This window comes from Boeremia exigua, assembly GCF_020726555.1.
Source record: "Boeremia exigua strain MPI-SDFR-AT-0100 chromosome Unknown C7974scaffold_1, whole genome shotgun sequence".
Classification (NCBI taxonomy): Eukaryota; Fungi; Ascomycota; class Dothideomycetes; order Pleosporales; family Didymellaceae; genus Boeremia; species Boeremia exigua.
In genome coordinates this window covers 2912202-2928914 of record NW_025763518.1, presented here as the reverse complement: position 1 = coordinate 2928914, position 16713 = coordinate 2912202, and the positions used below count along the sequence as shown (strand labels likewise).

The following is a 16713-nucleotide window of genomic DNA, read 5'->3' as shown; positions in this document are numbered from 1 at the left end:
GCGGATAGCTGCTGGATGCCGCGGAGCCCTGCATGGCCTTGGCGCCCCGCTTTTCTCATTATCAACATGATGGTACTCTGCCCACCCCTCTCTCATTGTCTATACTATACTACACTCACGGCAGCGACACGTCCCCGTCTTCGCGGTACACCACCCACCACCCCGGGTCTTCGATCAGCAGATACGCCCGGGGCAGCAGGTACCCGATGCCGACCGACACGAAGTCCTCCTCTTCGTGTATCGAGACCAGGTCGAGCGACATCCAGCCGCGCGGATCACCAGTCTCAGGGGGCTGGTCTATCTGCACCACGCTGTCGACGTCTATCTCGTCAACACGGAGGCATGCCATGAACCGCGCCGATCCATCGTCTCTCTCTGCACCTGACGCAATCCATTGCTGAAATTTCCTGCCGTCCGTGTCAGCAACACAATCTCGACCATGCCCGACTGCTTGGAGTGCTTACGTTCGTATTTCATCAATCTGCATGCCCTCGTACCCTGGATCCTCCTGCACAGACCAGTCGAGATGGCTGAAGCAATCGCTCAGCTCTTCCCTCGCCAGCTTCGCCTGCACCATCGTCTTGAAGTACTCCATGAACAGCCTCCACTTGTCGTCCGACTTGTATGTGCACCGAAAGATAACGAAGCCCCACTTGGATCCTGGCTCACCCTCCAAGCGATTGCGGATGCTTTCGTTGGCCGTGCAAAATGTAGCCATGGTGCGGGTATGGCAATGGCTGAAGTGCGAATAGATGAATATCGAAGACGAGAAATTCAATAATGTAGGCTGGGTTTAAATGATACCAGGTGAGATCCGAAGGTAAAGTCAAAAGGGATCTAAGGACTGCTGCATTGCGGCACAGTCAAATGTGGCCCAGCGCTGTCGCAGACCTGTCTGTTCGGACTCCGATCTGCTCGTCCCCACAGCCCATGCTTCCTTTCATCCTCAGCTCTGATTGGCCCATGTTGTCCGACCAATGAAACTGCAGCTCCGCATGTTCCACACTCCTTCTTCATGACACCGGTACGGCGCAGCAGACACTCGAGCAACTCGAGCAGTGTGCTTCTCGTCTCCTTTGCCTTGAGCTCTATTTGTCCTTTACACCTTACAATCATACCGTAAGCATGGAAAAGTGCAAGGCTTACTCCAAAGTCAAAGTCGCGCACCACTGCGTCTATAAGGCGCATCTGCTACTCGAGTTTAAAAATCGACAATTGGTGAAATCACAGGGTTTCTGGGCTCTAACAGACTGCGCCGTACTCAGGAGCGACAAGTCCGAACACTGGTCACAACCTGGCCGGCGGCATCCGTGAGAAACAACATGCAGCTCCTCCAGACCTTCGACAGGCCATCTGTTTCCCTATCATAAAACTGCTTTAAAATCATCCATCCCTTGAGCAGTGTAGTTCTAAAATCACACCATTTCCTTTGCTATCACCGCTTGTTTATACTAGGCCGGTCCTGGTAGCTGCAGCGACATACCACAATGCGTTATTTTTCAATTTAGGTTTTTGCTCTTCTCTTCAATTACTTAGACGTCATCCACGCTCTCGCGGTACCATCTGCTCGGTAAGTCGACATTTATCCCTCAACTCACCCCTGCTAACAGAGGGGAAATAGTAAAGTACAAGCCGTGGATCATTGGCCACATTCGTTATACAGTGATGATCTTCCTGGGGGTCACGTCGCTTTGGAAGTCAGGGCTAAATCGACGCCCGCGAAACCACTGCCAAACAAGGCGAAGCCTACGAAACCCGGAAGTGTACCAACAAAGCCGGAACCCACTCCATCAGTAGTTAAGCCCTCGCCAAACATCGGTCTATCGAGATCATCGAGTCCGTCAACGGCACCAACTACCAAGCCTCTACCTTTCGTCAAAGAACCGCGTCCCACAAAAGCCTACAATATATGCAATCTTCCTGCGTTTGACTGTGACACCGAAGTCGAGGATTATGTCGACGCACTTGGAGAACGCAGCATCGATGGCATCAACGACTCGATAGCCAAAGAGCTTGACAAGCGGTCGTCGCCACGGACATACTCGGTTGTAGTTGGCGGTGGTACCCCGACCATGATGATGACATCCTTACCCTATCCTCTTGAAGCGAAACTGTTTCCAGCTGGCAGTCCCAAAGTCATCCTCGATTTTGCCACTGACAATGTGCGCGACGCCAATTTCAAGAAGTTTACTACTGTTCCATCCCGTACCAAGCCCAGCACGTACATTGTGGAGCACATTGTGGAGGTATGTACCGGAATACGACAGCATCATTCTTCATGCGCTGATTTTTCAAGCTTCAAAGCATTATGTTGTTCATCAAGGCCGCCATCCGGGCTAAGAAGGTGAAGGGTGTGAAGACGCTTTCTAAGCATGTAGATATCAACTTCTTCACCAAGCATTGGAACACAGACAATGTACAGGTGCAACAGAAGATCTCGAGTCGTCCCACACCCTTCACAGGCTATAGTCCCAAGGACCCCCTCTCTTCGCTTAACGACCTCGTCTTCGAAGCTATGGGCTCCAAGAGTAATACCGCCGATTTCGTTCTCTGTGAACAGGGCGTCAACTCGATAAAGGCAAAGCTATGGGCCCACGTAAGTCCTAATGACAAGGATAAATGGCAGAGCGTTGCAAAAGATGCAGCGGACGGTTCCATTCCGTCGAATATGCATCTGGCTGGTTTGCGATCTGTGAGTGACAAGCTTCTTTTCAAACGTCAGCAAATCTAAACAGAACCAGGTCCTAGGTGTCCACAACTACATGAACGACCCTGATGTGGAACAGAGGCTCCAGGACACGGTCAAAAACATAAAAACCGAATTTGGCAACTTTAAGGCTATCACCGGAGAAGACGTAACAGACGTTAAGGGCAAAGCAGTTGATTTACCCGCGCTATGGGTTGAATTCATGACTGCACAGCTCCAGAAAGTCACAGAGAGTGGCACCAAGTGGATTATCGAGCAGGCCGATTTCGCAACTCCTAAATACAAGGCGCACTTGGTCGACCTACAGACAGCCATGAAACGTATCACCGACGAGGAAGCACTCAAAGATGACACAAAACGCCAAGCAGCAATCGACGCGAGAACAGAAGAGTCAAACAAACTCATCAAACAACTTCCCGACGACAAGAACGCCTTGTCTCAAGCCAAGACTGCACTAGACACAGCAGAACAAGCCGCAAACGCAGCCACCGCCGCTCTGAAAAGCGCTACGCCCGCAACCAAACCAGCGCTACAGGATGACAAAAAGAAGAAGCTCCGCGCATATCGTGACGCCAAGCAGACTTACTACCAAGCACTTGTCACAAAGGGCAGGCGGGAGAGAGACATCATCAAGCTCAGACGAGCCGAACTGACCTCTCTCATCAAAGACATCGAGGCAGACATCCAACAAATGACTGACTATCGCGCGGCGGCAGTCGCAATGAAGACCCCGAAGGCCGAGTGAGACGGCTTGATGCCCACTACCCCGTCTTGTAGTCTCTATGGTCGCCCACTGGATCATGGGGCATACGCAGCTTTGCTACATCAATATTCTGTCACCCAGGGTCGTCTGACCGGCCATTTGGTGGAACGCAGCATCAGGCAGAACGGAACGAGAATCTTAGGAGGTCCCTTTGATATTGAATTGTAAGCGCTTCATTGGAGTTATTCAGTAGTAGGTCTGCGACTTCTCAGCTGCAGTAACGACGGGTTGGATCCTACAAATGTAGCAAGTGGCTGGTCGGGTGTACCTAGTCGCAGTACACAATCCACCTTACATCGTAGCACTAGATATCAATGTGCATGCATCGTATAGTCGGTCCAGATCAATGATCTTATGGAAGCAATACTAAACAGAGTGTACGCGCTACAACGGAGTGATTCAGTGCTAGTTTCGCGGCTCAGTGACTACGAGATTCAATCCTACAAAAGTACCAGGTAATGCTCCGATCCGATAATACCTCACTTCAGTAACATCAGGCTAGCTTCTCTCTATCCTTACTCCTTGCCAACCCCACCTCTTCAATCCGCCGTATCAGCTTTTCCGCAAGCAACACATCGCCCACAGCACTCTGCCCCAGCACCACCCGACTAGTCTCCAAAAACCGCTGCCTGAAAACCCCCCACAGTAGCTCGTCCGCAGCCTCCGCGCCCCCCGGCCGGGGATAAAACGGATCATTCCCCCAGAACGCCGCACACGCCTGCTCGATCCCCGCCGCGTCCATGGCCAGCGCGCGGCAGCAGTCGAAGTCGAGCACCCACATGCCGTGCGCGCCCAGCACGTCCGAGACGAATGCCGGCGGTGCCGACGCGCGCGGCGGCGCGAGCACGAATTCGACGTCGGCGGCGTCGATCTGCGCGCCCCAGTGCAGTAGCGCGAGCGCGTCTGCCATGGCTTCTGCGTACGCGCCGGTGTCGAGGCGCAGGGCCTCCATCTGGTTGATGTGGAGCGGCACGTTGCGCAGGCTGAAGCCCTTGAAGCGCGAGTTGGAGGGGCCGGCTTGTCGGCGGCGGCGGCCGAGGTAGGGGCGGATGAGGCAGGAGGCGTCGTCGGGGTTGGTCTTGACGAAGTGTGCGAGCGGGGCGTTGTCGGGGCAGAAGAGGTCTACGATCTTGTCGCTGATGGGGCGGGGGACTGGGGGGATGCGTTCTGAGATGAGTGCTCTGCACGCTGATAGACCGGCGGGGAACTGGTGGAGGTGTGAGTGCCACCAGACGTCGGTTGGCTCTACTAGTTGATGGCATTGCGGCACTGATGTTGAGATGTGGTATTGGGCGGCAATCTGGACGACGCGGAGATGCATGTTGTAGTCTTTGGTGACTGATCGGCCTGGGCCGCCGTCCTCACGCTTTACGGCGTGTGCTTCATCGCTGTCTTCGAGAGCCCAGACAGTGCCGCAGAAGCCTTTTCCGATGCAGCGGTACTGGAGTGCGGTGTCTGACATGTTGTAGAATTGTTAGTTGATGTGGAATTGAGAAGTGTTTCAGTTCAAAAGATCAGTGAGACTCAACTAAAATTACAAAATGTTACAAAACGTAACCATGGTTCGGGGTCGCACTGCCCCATAAGTAGTGACTGGAAGTGATTGAGTGGTTCGCTTCCCGTCTCAACCACTGTCTCATTGATATCAAAATGCTACACAGCATATACATCATGAGTAAGTAACAGCTGTGGTAGTTTCGTCAACTTAAAAGATTACCATCCTCCCTCAAGACATCCAACCATCCCGAATAATCAAGCAACGACTACCTCCTCGCTATCAAACACGACTACGCAGTCCACCAGCAGATTGTTCAGGGTCTTCCACCAACACAAGACACCAACACAGCACACCATGCCTCTCCAACTCCTAAACTGGCTCCTCACGCTCAGCGAGGAAATCCACATGCGCCTCATCTACCCAGCACCACGCCAGCGACCGCGCAGACACATCATCAACAGGCTCGCCGCTCTTGCGTTCCGGGACCCCCTGAACCCGTGAGTCAGCCACGACCCAACACCTCCGCGTCGCCGTGAGCCCCCGTTCCGAACCGAACCAAGGACGGCAGCTAGGCGGCGGAAGAAACTGTTTGCTGGGATAGCATAGGGGGGCTGGGTGGCGGGGAGCGAGGTGCTGGGCGAGCGGCAAGCAGGCGCCGGGAGATCGCGGGGGCTGGGAGATGGCGGGAGCATGCAGCGGTGCGGCGCAGTGGAGGGGCAGAGCGGCGCGGTGTGATTGCGTGCCGTTGTTTTTAAGTTAGGGGTGCATGTTTCTTGGGTCTAAGGACTGCGGTGCCAGGGTTTTGGCACGTGTTGTAGAGCAAATCGGATTTGTTAACGGACTCCAGCACGGCTTATCCCCAGCAACAGTCTACATGGTCATGTCGTGGAGTCAACGATGCTGCATCTCGTACCGTGCGTACTATGGTGGACTACGGCGGTGCCGGGTCAAGCATGTGAGATATCAGATACGAGAGATACGCCATTCCATCTACCATCATCCCACTGGAGCGTGCTATCAAGTGGAACCTGGGCATTCTCGAAGTGCGGAGGAATTAACAGACACATGACCCAAGATGTGCTGAGTGCAGCTGACACACAACGGGAGGGTGTATATGCATGTCTTGAATGTGCGAAAAATCCGCGTTTAGCATGAGACACGCATACCAAAATACGAGCGATGGGGAACGAGCAGACCATCAGCCTCGCTAAGATGCCTGCAACGGCGCTGGTGCCGCTGGTGCCGCTGGACCTTCTTCGGCCGATCGCACTGCAGTCAGAACAAACGTCATACGGCAATGGATGCACATCGCGGCCAAAAGCGGAAAAGATAAGGATATGTAGGTCAAATGGAGAAGACGGCAATATTGCTTTCCGTATTACACAACTAATCGGCACAACCCGCGATATGCTCAAAAGCGACTACGACCATCGGACCACTGAAGCCAGCCATGTGAGTCCAGCAACGAAACGCGCGTGGACGGACTAAGCTAGATACGAGACAAGGGAACACAAGAGAGGGCGATAATGACAGAAACCCGCGCCGAATGATGGAATTTGCTTGCAGGAGAGTGAGGAGAGATAAGAAATATTTCGGATTTCGATCGGGACCACCGGTAAAGTCGATAAGAAAGAAAGCAATAGAGAAAGGAAATGTCGAGATGGAGCATTATGTCCTTCGCCTAGGATCCCTTTTCCACGCTTCTTTCTCTACTGGTTGTAAATGCTCGCTAAGACAGGAAAGGACAAATCCGTCGTAACCAGAAAACGGAACTTGAGCCAACGGTCAACTCGTAAATGCTGTGTGCTCCGATTCCCAAGTGCTGAGGCTGGAAGGTATTCGCCAAGACGCCAGTCCAAGAAGTGGATGCATAATCATTAGAAGAAATGTGTATGAGGTTTGGACGCCTCGTGGACTTCCATCTCCTGGGCGTTGTGTTAGTGCAAGTGAAAATAGTCTGTGCGGGGGTACATACCATTTTGAAAGAGTTGAGCTCCTCCTTAATTTGCTGCGCAAGCATGGGCGTAAGCCTGTTGCAAGTCGCAATGTCTCCACGGCGGTCGTAATCGTGAGGCGACCATGCATCGTGGAATTGGATACGTGGACTGAAAGAAATATTCCTGGAACCGCCTGCTGGTGTGACTGGAAGGCTTCTCGTGCTTCCATTCGTGATCTTCGGGGGTTTCGTGAAGTAGTCGTCGCTGTTGGCCTTGCCCTTCTCGTGAGTCGGGGTGATCGGTGCGTTGAGCGCGAATGTTGGATTCGGTCCGTCGAGAGGCCGCATGGTGGGTGACCCAGAGTCTGAGTTGGTTCCGTTGCCTGCGGATTGTTAGTCATGCTGTTTTGGATCGTGAGACCGGTCTAAACTTACGCTTCAGGATGCCCTTCTTCATATTCGAAAGAATCTCAGCACGCTCGTTCTCCCCACCAACAATCGTCTTCCTTGCAATGTCGTTGGCTAATGTACCATCGGCATTGACAATTTCTGCAGTATGGCCGGCATCGATCGAGTTGCGCTCGAGCCTGGGGTATCCGGTCCCACCACGGGTTTGCTCATGGGGCTTCGCGTTGACGTTGACCTTCTGTCGTTCTGCTTCGACCGACACCATCGAAACCTGGCCAACACTGGGCCTTGCAATGGGCCCATCAGCAGCCGGCACACCGATAACAGACTTCGGTCGAAAGAGCCCCTTGATGGATCTGGTGCCCTTCTTCATCCCACTACCCATCTTTCGGAGCATCACCGACGCAGAGGAAGCAGCTGACTGGATGGACAGGTTGTCGTTTGAGCCCATTCCACCTTGACCAGAGTAGATACCGGCACCGATGCCAGCAGCTTCCTGCTTGGCAATGATGGCAGCCTGTTCCGCATCCTCGTCGGTCTGGTATTTGTCTTTCCTCAGTCTCGCACGTTCAGCTGCAACAGCATTCTCCGCAGAAGCACGTCGCAGCTCAGCAGCGCTGCCGAAAGAGAAGGCCCTCCTCAGACGCGACTTCATTCCCTTATCCTTCTCGTTAACGGCCGCGAGATGTTTCATGGCTTCGCTGCCAATCTGCTTGTTCGCTGCGGATTCGGCTGGGGAGATGGGTTGTGACAAAGGAGATGGTGCCGTCCGACGGGCAGGCTCTACGGTCTTCGCAGCAGCGTTGGCGGGTGTTGATGCTGCCGCGGCTCCGTTGGCTACTGTTTTCGACGTACTCGACTGAATGCTGCCGACGCTGCCTTGCCTTTGATGGCTGTGGCTCGACGCCGGCCGACTGCCAGGACGACCAGAGTTAGACCCAGGTCGCCCTGTGCCTTGGGCTGAGGTTTGCACTGGGGCAGTCCCAGCAAGAGAAGGGGCGGGAACCTGGCCGTTGCCTTCTACGCCAGCAAAGCTACGACGCCTGTAACGCTTCGCAGAATCTTGCGTGCCAACCTGAACGAGCGTGTTATCTGCACTGTTGGCCCGGTTGTGGCCGGGTCTGCCGGTCGGCGTCACATCGCTTTCAGCAGCCGATGGCTCGTGAGTCGAGTTTGTGGGCGTGCTGGCTATCGATGAGCGCTTGGTCGCCGTCGGTGTGGAGCCACCGGTCGATATGCTAGCAGACGAGTCCGTTCTTGCAGCAGCTCGCCTGTAGCGGCCGGGCGAGGCTTTCACCGGGGCTTCGTCGAAGGACAAGGAGAGGTCGGGGATTGTGGAGGACAGGGTGATGCCAGTGAAGTCCCCAATTGGCTTGATCTCGTTGTCGTCTTTCGAGGCTTGCGCTAGCGAGCGACTAGAAGAGCCGGACGTCGACACTGTGGAGTCGGATGAAGAGGAGGGGTGGGTCGGGTGGCCAAGCCGGGCTTGCTGTCGAGCAGGAGGTTGCTGCTGCGCGGCCTGGGTGTTCGGCGACGGCGCAGCGCGGTTGTCCTGCCGCAGCTGGGGCGTGGCGGAGAAGGCATAGGGTGCTATCGGAGCCGATGTGCCCCTGTACCCTGTGCCGCCCTGCTGGCCACTGAAGTTTCGCTGCATGGGCTGGCGTTGCTGGTGGGGCTGCGACGGCGCATTTTGGAAGGTGTCGGGGGAATATGGCATTGTAATGGGGGAGGTCGACTGGGAGATGGGCGCAAGTACCTGAGCCATAGGGAGCGTGCTGCAACGCGGCTGTCGAGGCTCGGTCGAGTCGGCGGGTGGTGCGGGCGGGCGGTGCTGGCGGGCGGGCGGCGGACACGGCGACCTAAGCAGACGGGCTGGAACCTACAGCTGGGAAGCGTTAGCAGCGGTGCTCGGGTCATGTGACGCGTGTGTTTGATGGACGATGGAAACGGACGCAGCAGGCACGGGCGCGGGCCGGCGGGCGGCTCAGAGTGAAGGGAGGGCGAGACGGGCTCGGGCAACAGCAGCGGGCTCGGGCGGCAGGACAGGCAGGCAGCGGGCAGCTGGAGAGCAGTACCTAAGACAAAGGAGAGCGAGCGCGGAGAAACAGAGAAGAGAAGGCGAGGCGGGCGGGCGGGCGCGGAGAGGCTGTCGTGGGTCGACGGAGATGGCAGCGTGTACCAGGCCTCCCGAGACGGTGTTCAAGTGTGCATTGGACGGTCACTCGAGTCGTGGGCGCGGCGAACGACGGACGGGTCAAGCAAGCAGAAAGGAAAAATATGCAGAGAGGCTGCGGCAGCGGGTGAGGGTTGGAAGTTGGGTGAGTTCAGGAGGTGTTGCGCTAGCGGTGCGCTTCGCGTCCGTGCAGGGTCAATGACCGTCCTCACGCCAGCATATTATTTGCCCACGGCCGCTGCACAGCGGCCACGGTACGCGCAGTGGGCCAGCGCTGCCATGCGCTCGCCCGCCCACGACGGTTGCTGTGCTCGCGTCTGCTGGGCGCGCCGGCCGCACGCCCTCTGTCAGCCCTGGCGAGGGGCGCGAGGTGCGAGGTGCGAGGTGCGAGGTGCCAGGCGTGAGTCTCGCGGTACAAGGGTACGAGGCTGCTCCCTCGGCGCGCTGCCAGCGTCTGCACTTGTCTGCACTCGTCTGCACTCGTCTGCACTCGTCTGCAATCGTGCCGATCGCCTAGCATCGTCGACGGTGTAGGTGGGCTGCCCGTCCGTGGCCTCTTGGAACAGCGACCCGCCACGCCAGCGGCGCACACTATGCGTGCAGCGTCCTGCCAGGAGCCCCTCGTCGCCGGCCCTGGCCTATAGCGTGCTCGAGCGCGCTGTGGTTGCGCTGCGCGAGCACCATCCCTACACCTCCGTCCGCACCGCTGCCTCCATCGCTGCCGTGAGCTGCAGCGGCCAGGTTTTTGCTGTTGCACTGCAGCCAGGGTCTTCACGCCAGAGCCTCGTCTCACTGCCGTGCGGAGCGCTGCCCGGCGCGAACAGCAGACGTTCACGCTGCGCAGTGCGCTCGTCCTCCGTTCTCGCGCATTCCGGGCGGCGAGCATGCGTTTGCGTCGCCCAGAATTAGCTGCCCCGGAAGCAGCCTTGGCCCACTCAAGCTCCCAGCGCCCGGCGCTCCTGACATCAGCCATTGATTCTGCGCGCTTCTTACGTTCATCTGATCCTCGGTGCACGTTTACCGTGCCATTGACTGCGTGACGCCAATGAAGCCTGCCAAAAATACTCTGCTCGACCCCTTTAGTCTCGTCCAATACGAGTGGGATCCAGTAAACAGTTATGAGGACAGCCTCTCACGACGGCGAGCTGCCACTTGGCCAATTGCCTCAATGCAGGCCGCGTCGAGGGGCTCCACTACGCAGCATCCACGCGGCTGAGCGTTTGCAGCAGATGCTGCTGAGCGGCGAGCGCTGCGGTGGAGAGCTGCAGGCCGCGTGAAAGCTCTCGCAGCTCCAACCGCGGCCCAGGGATTGCGACAGGGGTGCGGCCGCTGCCGTGCCTGCGATAAGGACTCGAACTACGCTTGAGCATCGAGCCGTGAATGCAGTCCTCACCGACCTGTCTGTACCCCGCTTCGTTGACAGGGCGGCTGCCTTTTTTCATTGTTCAATCTGAGGGTGATATATCCTCATCGCGGCTCGCGCTCCCGGCATGCATGCAGGCATCGAGCCAGCCCTCATGACACGGCATAATCAGGGTCTTGCACCGAGATCGCTGCACGTCTTACAGGCTCGTCAACTGATCGCGGTCAGTAAATGTTCCGCGTCTGGCGGGGATAAACAATGCGGCGCTCGCTAACGCGTGGGGAAGCCGCCCGCGCCCAGGGAGATGAGTTCGCGTTTGATGTGCACTCGTTGTCATCTTGTTAGATTGTGAGCCTCGACTACTCATACAACATTTGACGAGGAGCTGGGTACTATCTTGTGGCCTGATCCTGACAATCACAGGCCGTGGATGCGTGCTGTCGATGTTGCACCATGCTGCAAGACTGACCAGGATGACGCGAGTTCCACCGCGACTACCACGGCTAATTTTGGGTAAGTCGCCACTACCCAGCACGCTCCTGCCGCTTTTGGTGGCACTGAGAAAAATTGTTGTTCGCCTCATCTTTGCTGCATGTCCACGGTACGCCAGGCCTTCGAGTCCTGACTTCACAGCACTCTCATTCCACGCGGCAGCACCTGTCACAAGCGTCTCCCATGTTGCTGTCACTTGTTCTTCAATTGGGTCCTTCTGTTCAGAATTAGGTTTTCGCGTACCCAGATAGTCGGGACGCGTTGAACTGGATAGTGCAATTGTGTGCATGCTCCGAAGAACCGAACTCAATGTATCGAGCCATCGGCACTTTCATTCCGCCGTCCACATGTCAAACTGTAAGAGAAGGGCTGGTCTGGTAACTGGTTATACTCTCGTTAGTCCTGAGCGTGGGTAATTGTCATATGCGTTGCGTCCATCTACTGCCAACGGTGAACACTAGCCCTGGACACCGAATCAGATTGCTCGCTGAGCCGTACCCAGGAACAGTCTGGGCTCATGGTTTCAGGAAACCGAACGTCGTACTTAAGCTGTCCTGCCGCGGAGAGCAATTGGCTCGAATGCGCCAGCTTTGCCAGATTGCAGCTGGTCTTCTCCGCCAGGTCGGGCCACACGACTAACGGCGTCACAAAGCTTTACCGTGCTGACTACGCACTATGTTGCGACGTGACTTGACGCGTCCCTCTACCAACTCACTACAGATACAGAAAGAGCCGGACGCATATGGCTCCCCACCTGGCTTCGCACGAGACTCTCCCGCATTGGGAAATGCACGATACTGTGATAGCTACCCCACTTCAGATTCCTCACTATCCTCCGCGTTTCTACAACCGCTCGTCAAAGCATGTCCTGTTGTCTTTGTGGGGCACTTGCTGCCATTGACCGATCTCAATCGCGATCTCTCGCTCAACAATTCAGAACTCATCCGCACGCTTGTTGTCAGCCGATGACCCCACCAGCAAGTCCGTCTCGGAGTGAACCAATCGTCATGATTCCTTCTCCAAAAGCCACGTAACAAGCAAGCCTGTTCAACGTTGCGTGCTGCTGCGATTGGCAAATAAAGTGCCGACTCTACCCAAATGCAGCCAATCTGAGGGTTGCAACTTGAAAAATCCATCGCTGAGGCTCCAGACCTGATCGACAGGCCCTTGGTCTAGCAACCGCCACCTGCGGGATCTCGAGAAACAAGCGCAGTTGGTTCCGTGGGCCTGGAATGATCGCATACGCGGAGCTTCTCCGTACCACAAATGTCGTTCAGTGTCTTCGCTCATCCGTGACTACTGCAGCTCATCCGGTCGTTGGCGTTTCAAACTTCCCAACGTCGACGCCGGCTCCCAAATCGGATGGGTAGAGGCTTCTGCAAAATCTGCTCACCAATTACAGACACATGGTGAGCTGACGCCTCAGTAAACTAGCCACAGTCCGAGGAAGACATCGTTCCTCGCGTGAAGTCATTGTTTCTCGCTAGCAAAGGTTCAAAGATTCACAGATTCGGAACACCGGCAACTTAGAGTAAATCAAAATCACCTAGAAACGGTTTTTCTCATTGGCACGATTGCAGCAAGCCGTATGGCGTTGCATTGAGACTGGCCTGTCCACAAACGTCCAGGACGTTGCAGGAACCCCACCAAACCCCGCCAAACATCAAGCTGCGATCGAGCAGACTCCGGGGAATCTCGTCCCTGACGCATCCTGCCGCTTACTCTCAGTCACGCAGCGTTCCTGCACCGAGCGCGATGCCAGCTCATCGCCAATCGCCTATCTCAATCTCCCCCTCCCTCCCTTCCATCCTCCACTCTTCTCGGTCCAACAACAGTCGCACGCTGACGTCACGCCTGCTCCGGCGCACGCCACGTAAGCCGTCCGTCAGTCTGAACTAGAGATCTGAGTTGCACACAGGTACCCGGACCCACAAATCTCACTTACTGGACTTTGGTACGACCGTTTCATATCAAAAACGGTCAGCGATCGACCGTGGATGTGGATGGAGACGGCCGTGGAGTCGCAATCTCCCATCCTCGTATCGTCGATCAAACGTCGTGTAGCCGTGGAGTCGTGTTCGAGGGATGGCATCCTGCAATGACGCCATGTTGTCGATTGTCATTTGAAGTCGCGTGCCATTGCTGCACGTAAGGGAGTGCAGTTGCCCGGTGACAAAAATGACAAGACTTGCACTGCAATGTGTACAATGCTTTGTGACCGCCCCGCATTGCGATCTTGCCCCTTCCTTTCCGTCCTTGCCTCCAGGTAGGAACCGAGTGCAAAAAAGCGATGTCCGCAGGGCTCGAACCTACAACCTTTGGCGAGTTTCAGCGCGAACCGAAAACCAACGCGCTACCATTGCGCCAGGACACCAGATAAAGAGATGTTGATAAGAGAAAGTCAATTTTTATTATATATATTTGACTTGTAATCCAGGATCCGTACAATTGATGTCTAGGGCATGCACTTACTGCTATGAGTCGTATTTCGTTTCATTCATTCACTCTGCAGGCATACTGAGCTTTCGTGTGAATTTTCACCCAAAATGGACGGCACGTGACCCACAGCCAGCAAACCTCAGTCCGCACCAACGAGCCCAACATCGACGCTGAAGAGCTCAAAAATCTACATGGCATTACACACAAGGCACATGCAAACCAACGATGTCAAAAAAATACCCTTCCAGCAGTCGGGTCCATTGTTTGTGATCCGCACCACAAGTTCAGCCACGATCCCAATTCGGCAAAAAGAAGGCTTGCATCGGCCGGGAATCGAACCCGGGGCTAGCCGAAACTGGGCCTGAAAGGCTTGGCAACGGCTAATTTTACCACTAAACCACCGATGCGGTTGTTTGATGAAGGATATGGTGTTGGTAACATTTATATCGCCGGTTCAATTCCACGTCCATCCTCATGTTTGGTCATTACGCTGGGCCCCTGTATGCCGCTCCATTCAAGTGAGACCGCTGATGTGGGGAGTGTGGGGCATTCGGGGCATGCGGTGGGTCTATACGAGGGTGGAGCTAGCTACAAAGGGCCATGTGGTATCACTGCGCTTCTGTTCGTTGTTGGATATTTGTGAAGGCTTCGGTTGGAGACAAAGAAGTCATGGCAATGTAATCCATATTCGTAATTGTCGTATTACGAAAGGTATGTAAAGACTGTGGGTTGCTTTGTGTTGAGTGGCCGGGCCATTCGACAAGTCTGGTGAGCGAGAAGTGTAAGGATGAAGAGTGATCAAGAGAGACACGTACAAAACGACAGATCACCTATTGCAGTTGCAGAGTAAGACTACAGATATTTTCAAACGACGGATGCCCACGCCTTTGATAAGACTAAACCAGCACAATGTCCGCCCATTGCTCGCCAGCCGTTCGCATATCCTCAATCGCTTCTCCATCCATTATCCCATGTACGTAAGCGTCACCTACAACCTGATAAGTTTTGTTTCCACATTCACGTAATACTATGGGAACAGTCCCGCCAGCCAGCACAGAGATAGCATCACCCACCTGACAGGTGTTCGGACACCAAGCCAAACGACCTTTCTTAGTGACTGCAAATCTACGGCCTCCCCTCAAGACTCGGTGGGGCAAAAACACGCTACGTATCTCTGCATCGTTACGCGGAGCAGGCCCGTCAAGAAGTTCTAGCTCCCATGCTGCCCATCTCTCGAAAGAGGAGCAGTCCGTCGTAGTGGGAGCTGGGATGCGGCGGTAGAAAGGACGATCTCCACGGTTCTGGTCGATATAGAGCTCCATGGTTCCGCACATTGCAGCCCAAAATAACATGACCCGTTCATTGTCTGTTGTGCTTCTTTTGCGAGAGAATTCAACCCCTGCTAATCCGAGAACTTCCTTCATATACGCCGCTCGTGAGAGCCTGCTGGGAACCGATGCCAACGAGTGGACAGAATCTACCACAAGACCTTTGAGACAGATGCTTCCGGGTGATACACTGACCAAGTGAGCAACCTCGCTACTGCAAGCGTTGTAAAGGTGTAGGTGACTCAGCCAGTTCAGCCAGTCACTGTAGGTCAGATCTTCAGACGGAACTGTCCAGTCGGGGACATATGAAGGCAGGACAAGATTGCGCTCTCCGTCGAGCGGAAGATGACTCAATACATCGAGGCTGCCTGTCTGTTTGATCATAGCCAAAGTGCTAGACTCAAAGGCCTCTTCTGTTGATGCGAAGTAGTCTGCGACCACGATGTCTTGGTACTGATTATTGGCCAGACCAAGCACGCCATAGACCATGTCGCGTGGGTTAGTCGCTCTACGAGTAGCTCTGAATTGGCTGATGACGTACGGCAAGGATACATCGTGCATGAGTAGCCGAATGTAATCCATAGCATCGAATCCGAAGAAGAGATTGTGCAGGTATCCAACCTCAACGTCACTCTTGTGGAGCTGCAGGCAACATGGAAGATGATGGAAGTGCATTCGCCAGTTATGAATAGCTTGTCGGGCAAGCTGTCCGCAGAGAAGGTGTGGGCCGTATTGGAAGATCACTTTCTGTGACAGGATCCATTCCTGTACAGTCCACATGCGCGACCACCATGTATTCGCCAGGAAGGATTTCAAGCCGTTCTGTATGTTTGGTGAGGATGCGTGATGACCATCTACACGCGCATGGGGCGTCAACGTATCCAGCAGGTGGAGTTGATCATCCTGACCCAATTGAGCCAGATATCTCATCGCTAGCTCACAATCGTTGCTGGGGCAAACTCCCAGCCAAACTATCGTACTCGAGGCTTTTTGGTAGATACGACGCATCAACGCAACCTGATATTTTCGCTCAAGTAAGTCTTCCTGATTGATGCAGAGTGCGTCAATCCATACAACTCTGTCATCTGACACATGCCGCAGGTGTAACAGTGCCTCGTACAAATTTGCAGTCACTCTCATAGGTCTTCCGGCAACTTGAATGGGCGTGTGATGTATGTCTAAGCCCCACACGTAAGACAGTGCTTCGTAGTGAGGAGTATGTTCCGACACATCACTGTCCAAATACTCGGCACTAAGTTCGCAACGGATAGGATCAACATGATGCAAGGCTGGCTCGATTCGAAGCAGTCGAAATGCTTTTTTCTCTATGTCTAGGTCGTGGTATATCGATTGTGACACTGCCAGGTCAGTCATATTGGAGTCCGCCGTCTTGGGGTGAGGTGGGCCTGGTGTATGATCAGTTTGTGGGCATAGAGGGCTACATAACCTGAAACCACTCACATCTACTCTGGGTGTTATTCCAGAACAAGAGCACCTCTGAGCTGTTCAATACTTGGCCAGGCGTATTTTCTGGCTTACCGGCTGCATTTGGATGATCAGACCAATAGAAACGATCACAGCCTCGCATGATTGACTCAATGGCGCG

The 16713-nt window shown here is 54.8% G+C and overlaps 5 protein-coding genes and 2 non-coding genes across 7 annotated transcripts; 1 reads left to right on the top strand and 6 right to left on the bottom strand.

Annotated features, from left to right (window-relative positions):
• Positions 1 to 10: 10 nt before the first annotated feature.
• C7974DRAFT_383794 (uncharacterized protein) lies at positions 11 to 1064 on the bottom strand. Its single transcript, XM_046140798.1, has 2 exons — positions 465 to 1064; positions 11 to 407 (listed from the first exon to the last, which is right to left on the bottom strand). Exons 1-2 carry the CDS (start codon positions 716 to 718, stop codon positions 116 to 118), a joined length of 546 nt encoding a protein of 181 aa, XP_046003303.1. The 5' UTR covers positions 719 to 1064; the 3' UTR covers positions 11 to 115.
• On the top strand, positions 1016 to 3810 carry C7974DRAFT_439970 (uncharacterized protein; the record flags this gene model as incomplete). Its single annotated transcript, XM_046145306.1, has 4 exons — positions 1016 to 1024; positions 1611 to 2246; positions 2297 to 2692; positions 2742 to 3810. 4 exons carry the CDS (start codon positions 1016 to 1018, stop codon positions 3450 to 3452), a joined length of 1752 nt encoding a protein of 583 aa, XP_046003302.1. The 3' UTR covers positions 3453 to 3810.
• A 153-nt stretch (positions 3811 to 3963) lies between these two features.
• C7974DRAFT_349461 (zinc finger protein-domain-containing protein) lies at positions 3964 to 4932 on the bottom strand (the record flags this gene model as incomplete). Its single annotated transcript, XM_046139436.1, has 1 exon — positions 3964 to 4932. One exon carries the CDS (start codon positions 4930 to 4932, stop codon positions 3964 to 3966), a length of 969 nt encoding a protein of 322 aa, XP_046003301.1.
• A 1718-nt stretch (positions 4933 to 6650) lies between these two features.
• Positions 6651 to 9182, bottom strand: C7974DRAFT_23021 (uncharacterized protein). The gene is made up of 3 exons (XM_046137360.1): positions 7340 to 9182; positions 6944 to 7287; positions 6651 to 6893 (listed from the first exon to the last, which is right to left on the bottom strand). Exons 1-3 carry the CDS (start codon positions 9075 to 9077, stop codon positions 6846 to 6848), a joined length of 2130 nt encoding a protein of 709 aa, XP_046003300.1. The 5' UTR covers positions 9078 to 9182; the 3' UTR covers positions 6651 to 6845.
• Positions 9183 to 13628: 4446 nt separating this feature from the next.
• Positions 13629 to 13714, bottom strand: C7974DRAFT_t8. The gene has a single exon. It is a non-coding gene; the product is annotated as a tRNA-Arg (tRNA).
• A 383-nt stretch (positions 13715 to 14097) lies between these two features.
• On the bottom strand, positions 14098 to 14186 carry C7974DRAFT_t7. Its single transcript has one exon. It is a non-coding gene; the product is annotated as a tRNA-Gly (tRNA).
• A 412-nt stretch (positions 14187 to 14598) lies between these two features.
• Positions 14599 to 16508, bottom strand: C7974DRAFT_383789 (heterokaryon incompatibility protein-domain-containing protein). Its single transcript, XM_046140797.1, has one exon. It carries the CDS (start codon positions 16479 to 16481, stop codon positions 14676 to 14678), a length of 1806 nt encoding a protein of 601 aa, XP_046003299.1. The 5' UTR covers positions 16482 to 16508; the 3' UTR covers positions 14599 to 14675.
• Positions 16509 to 16713: the final 205 nt, after the last annotated feature.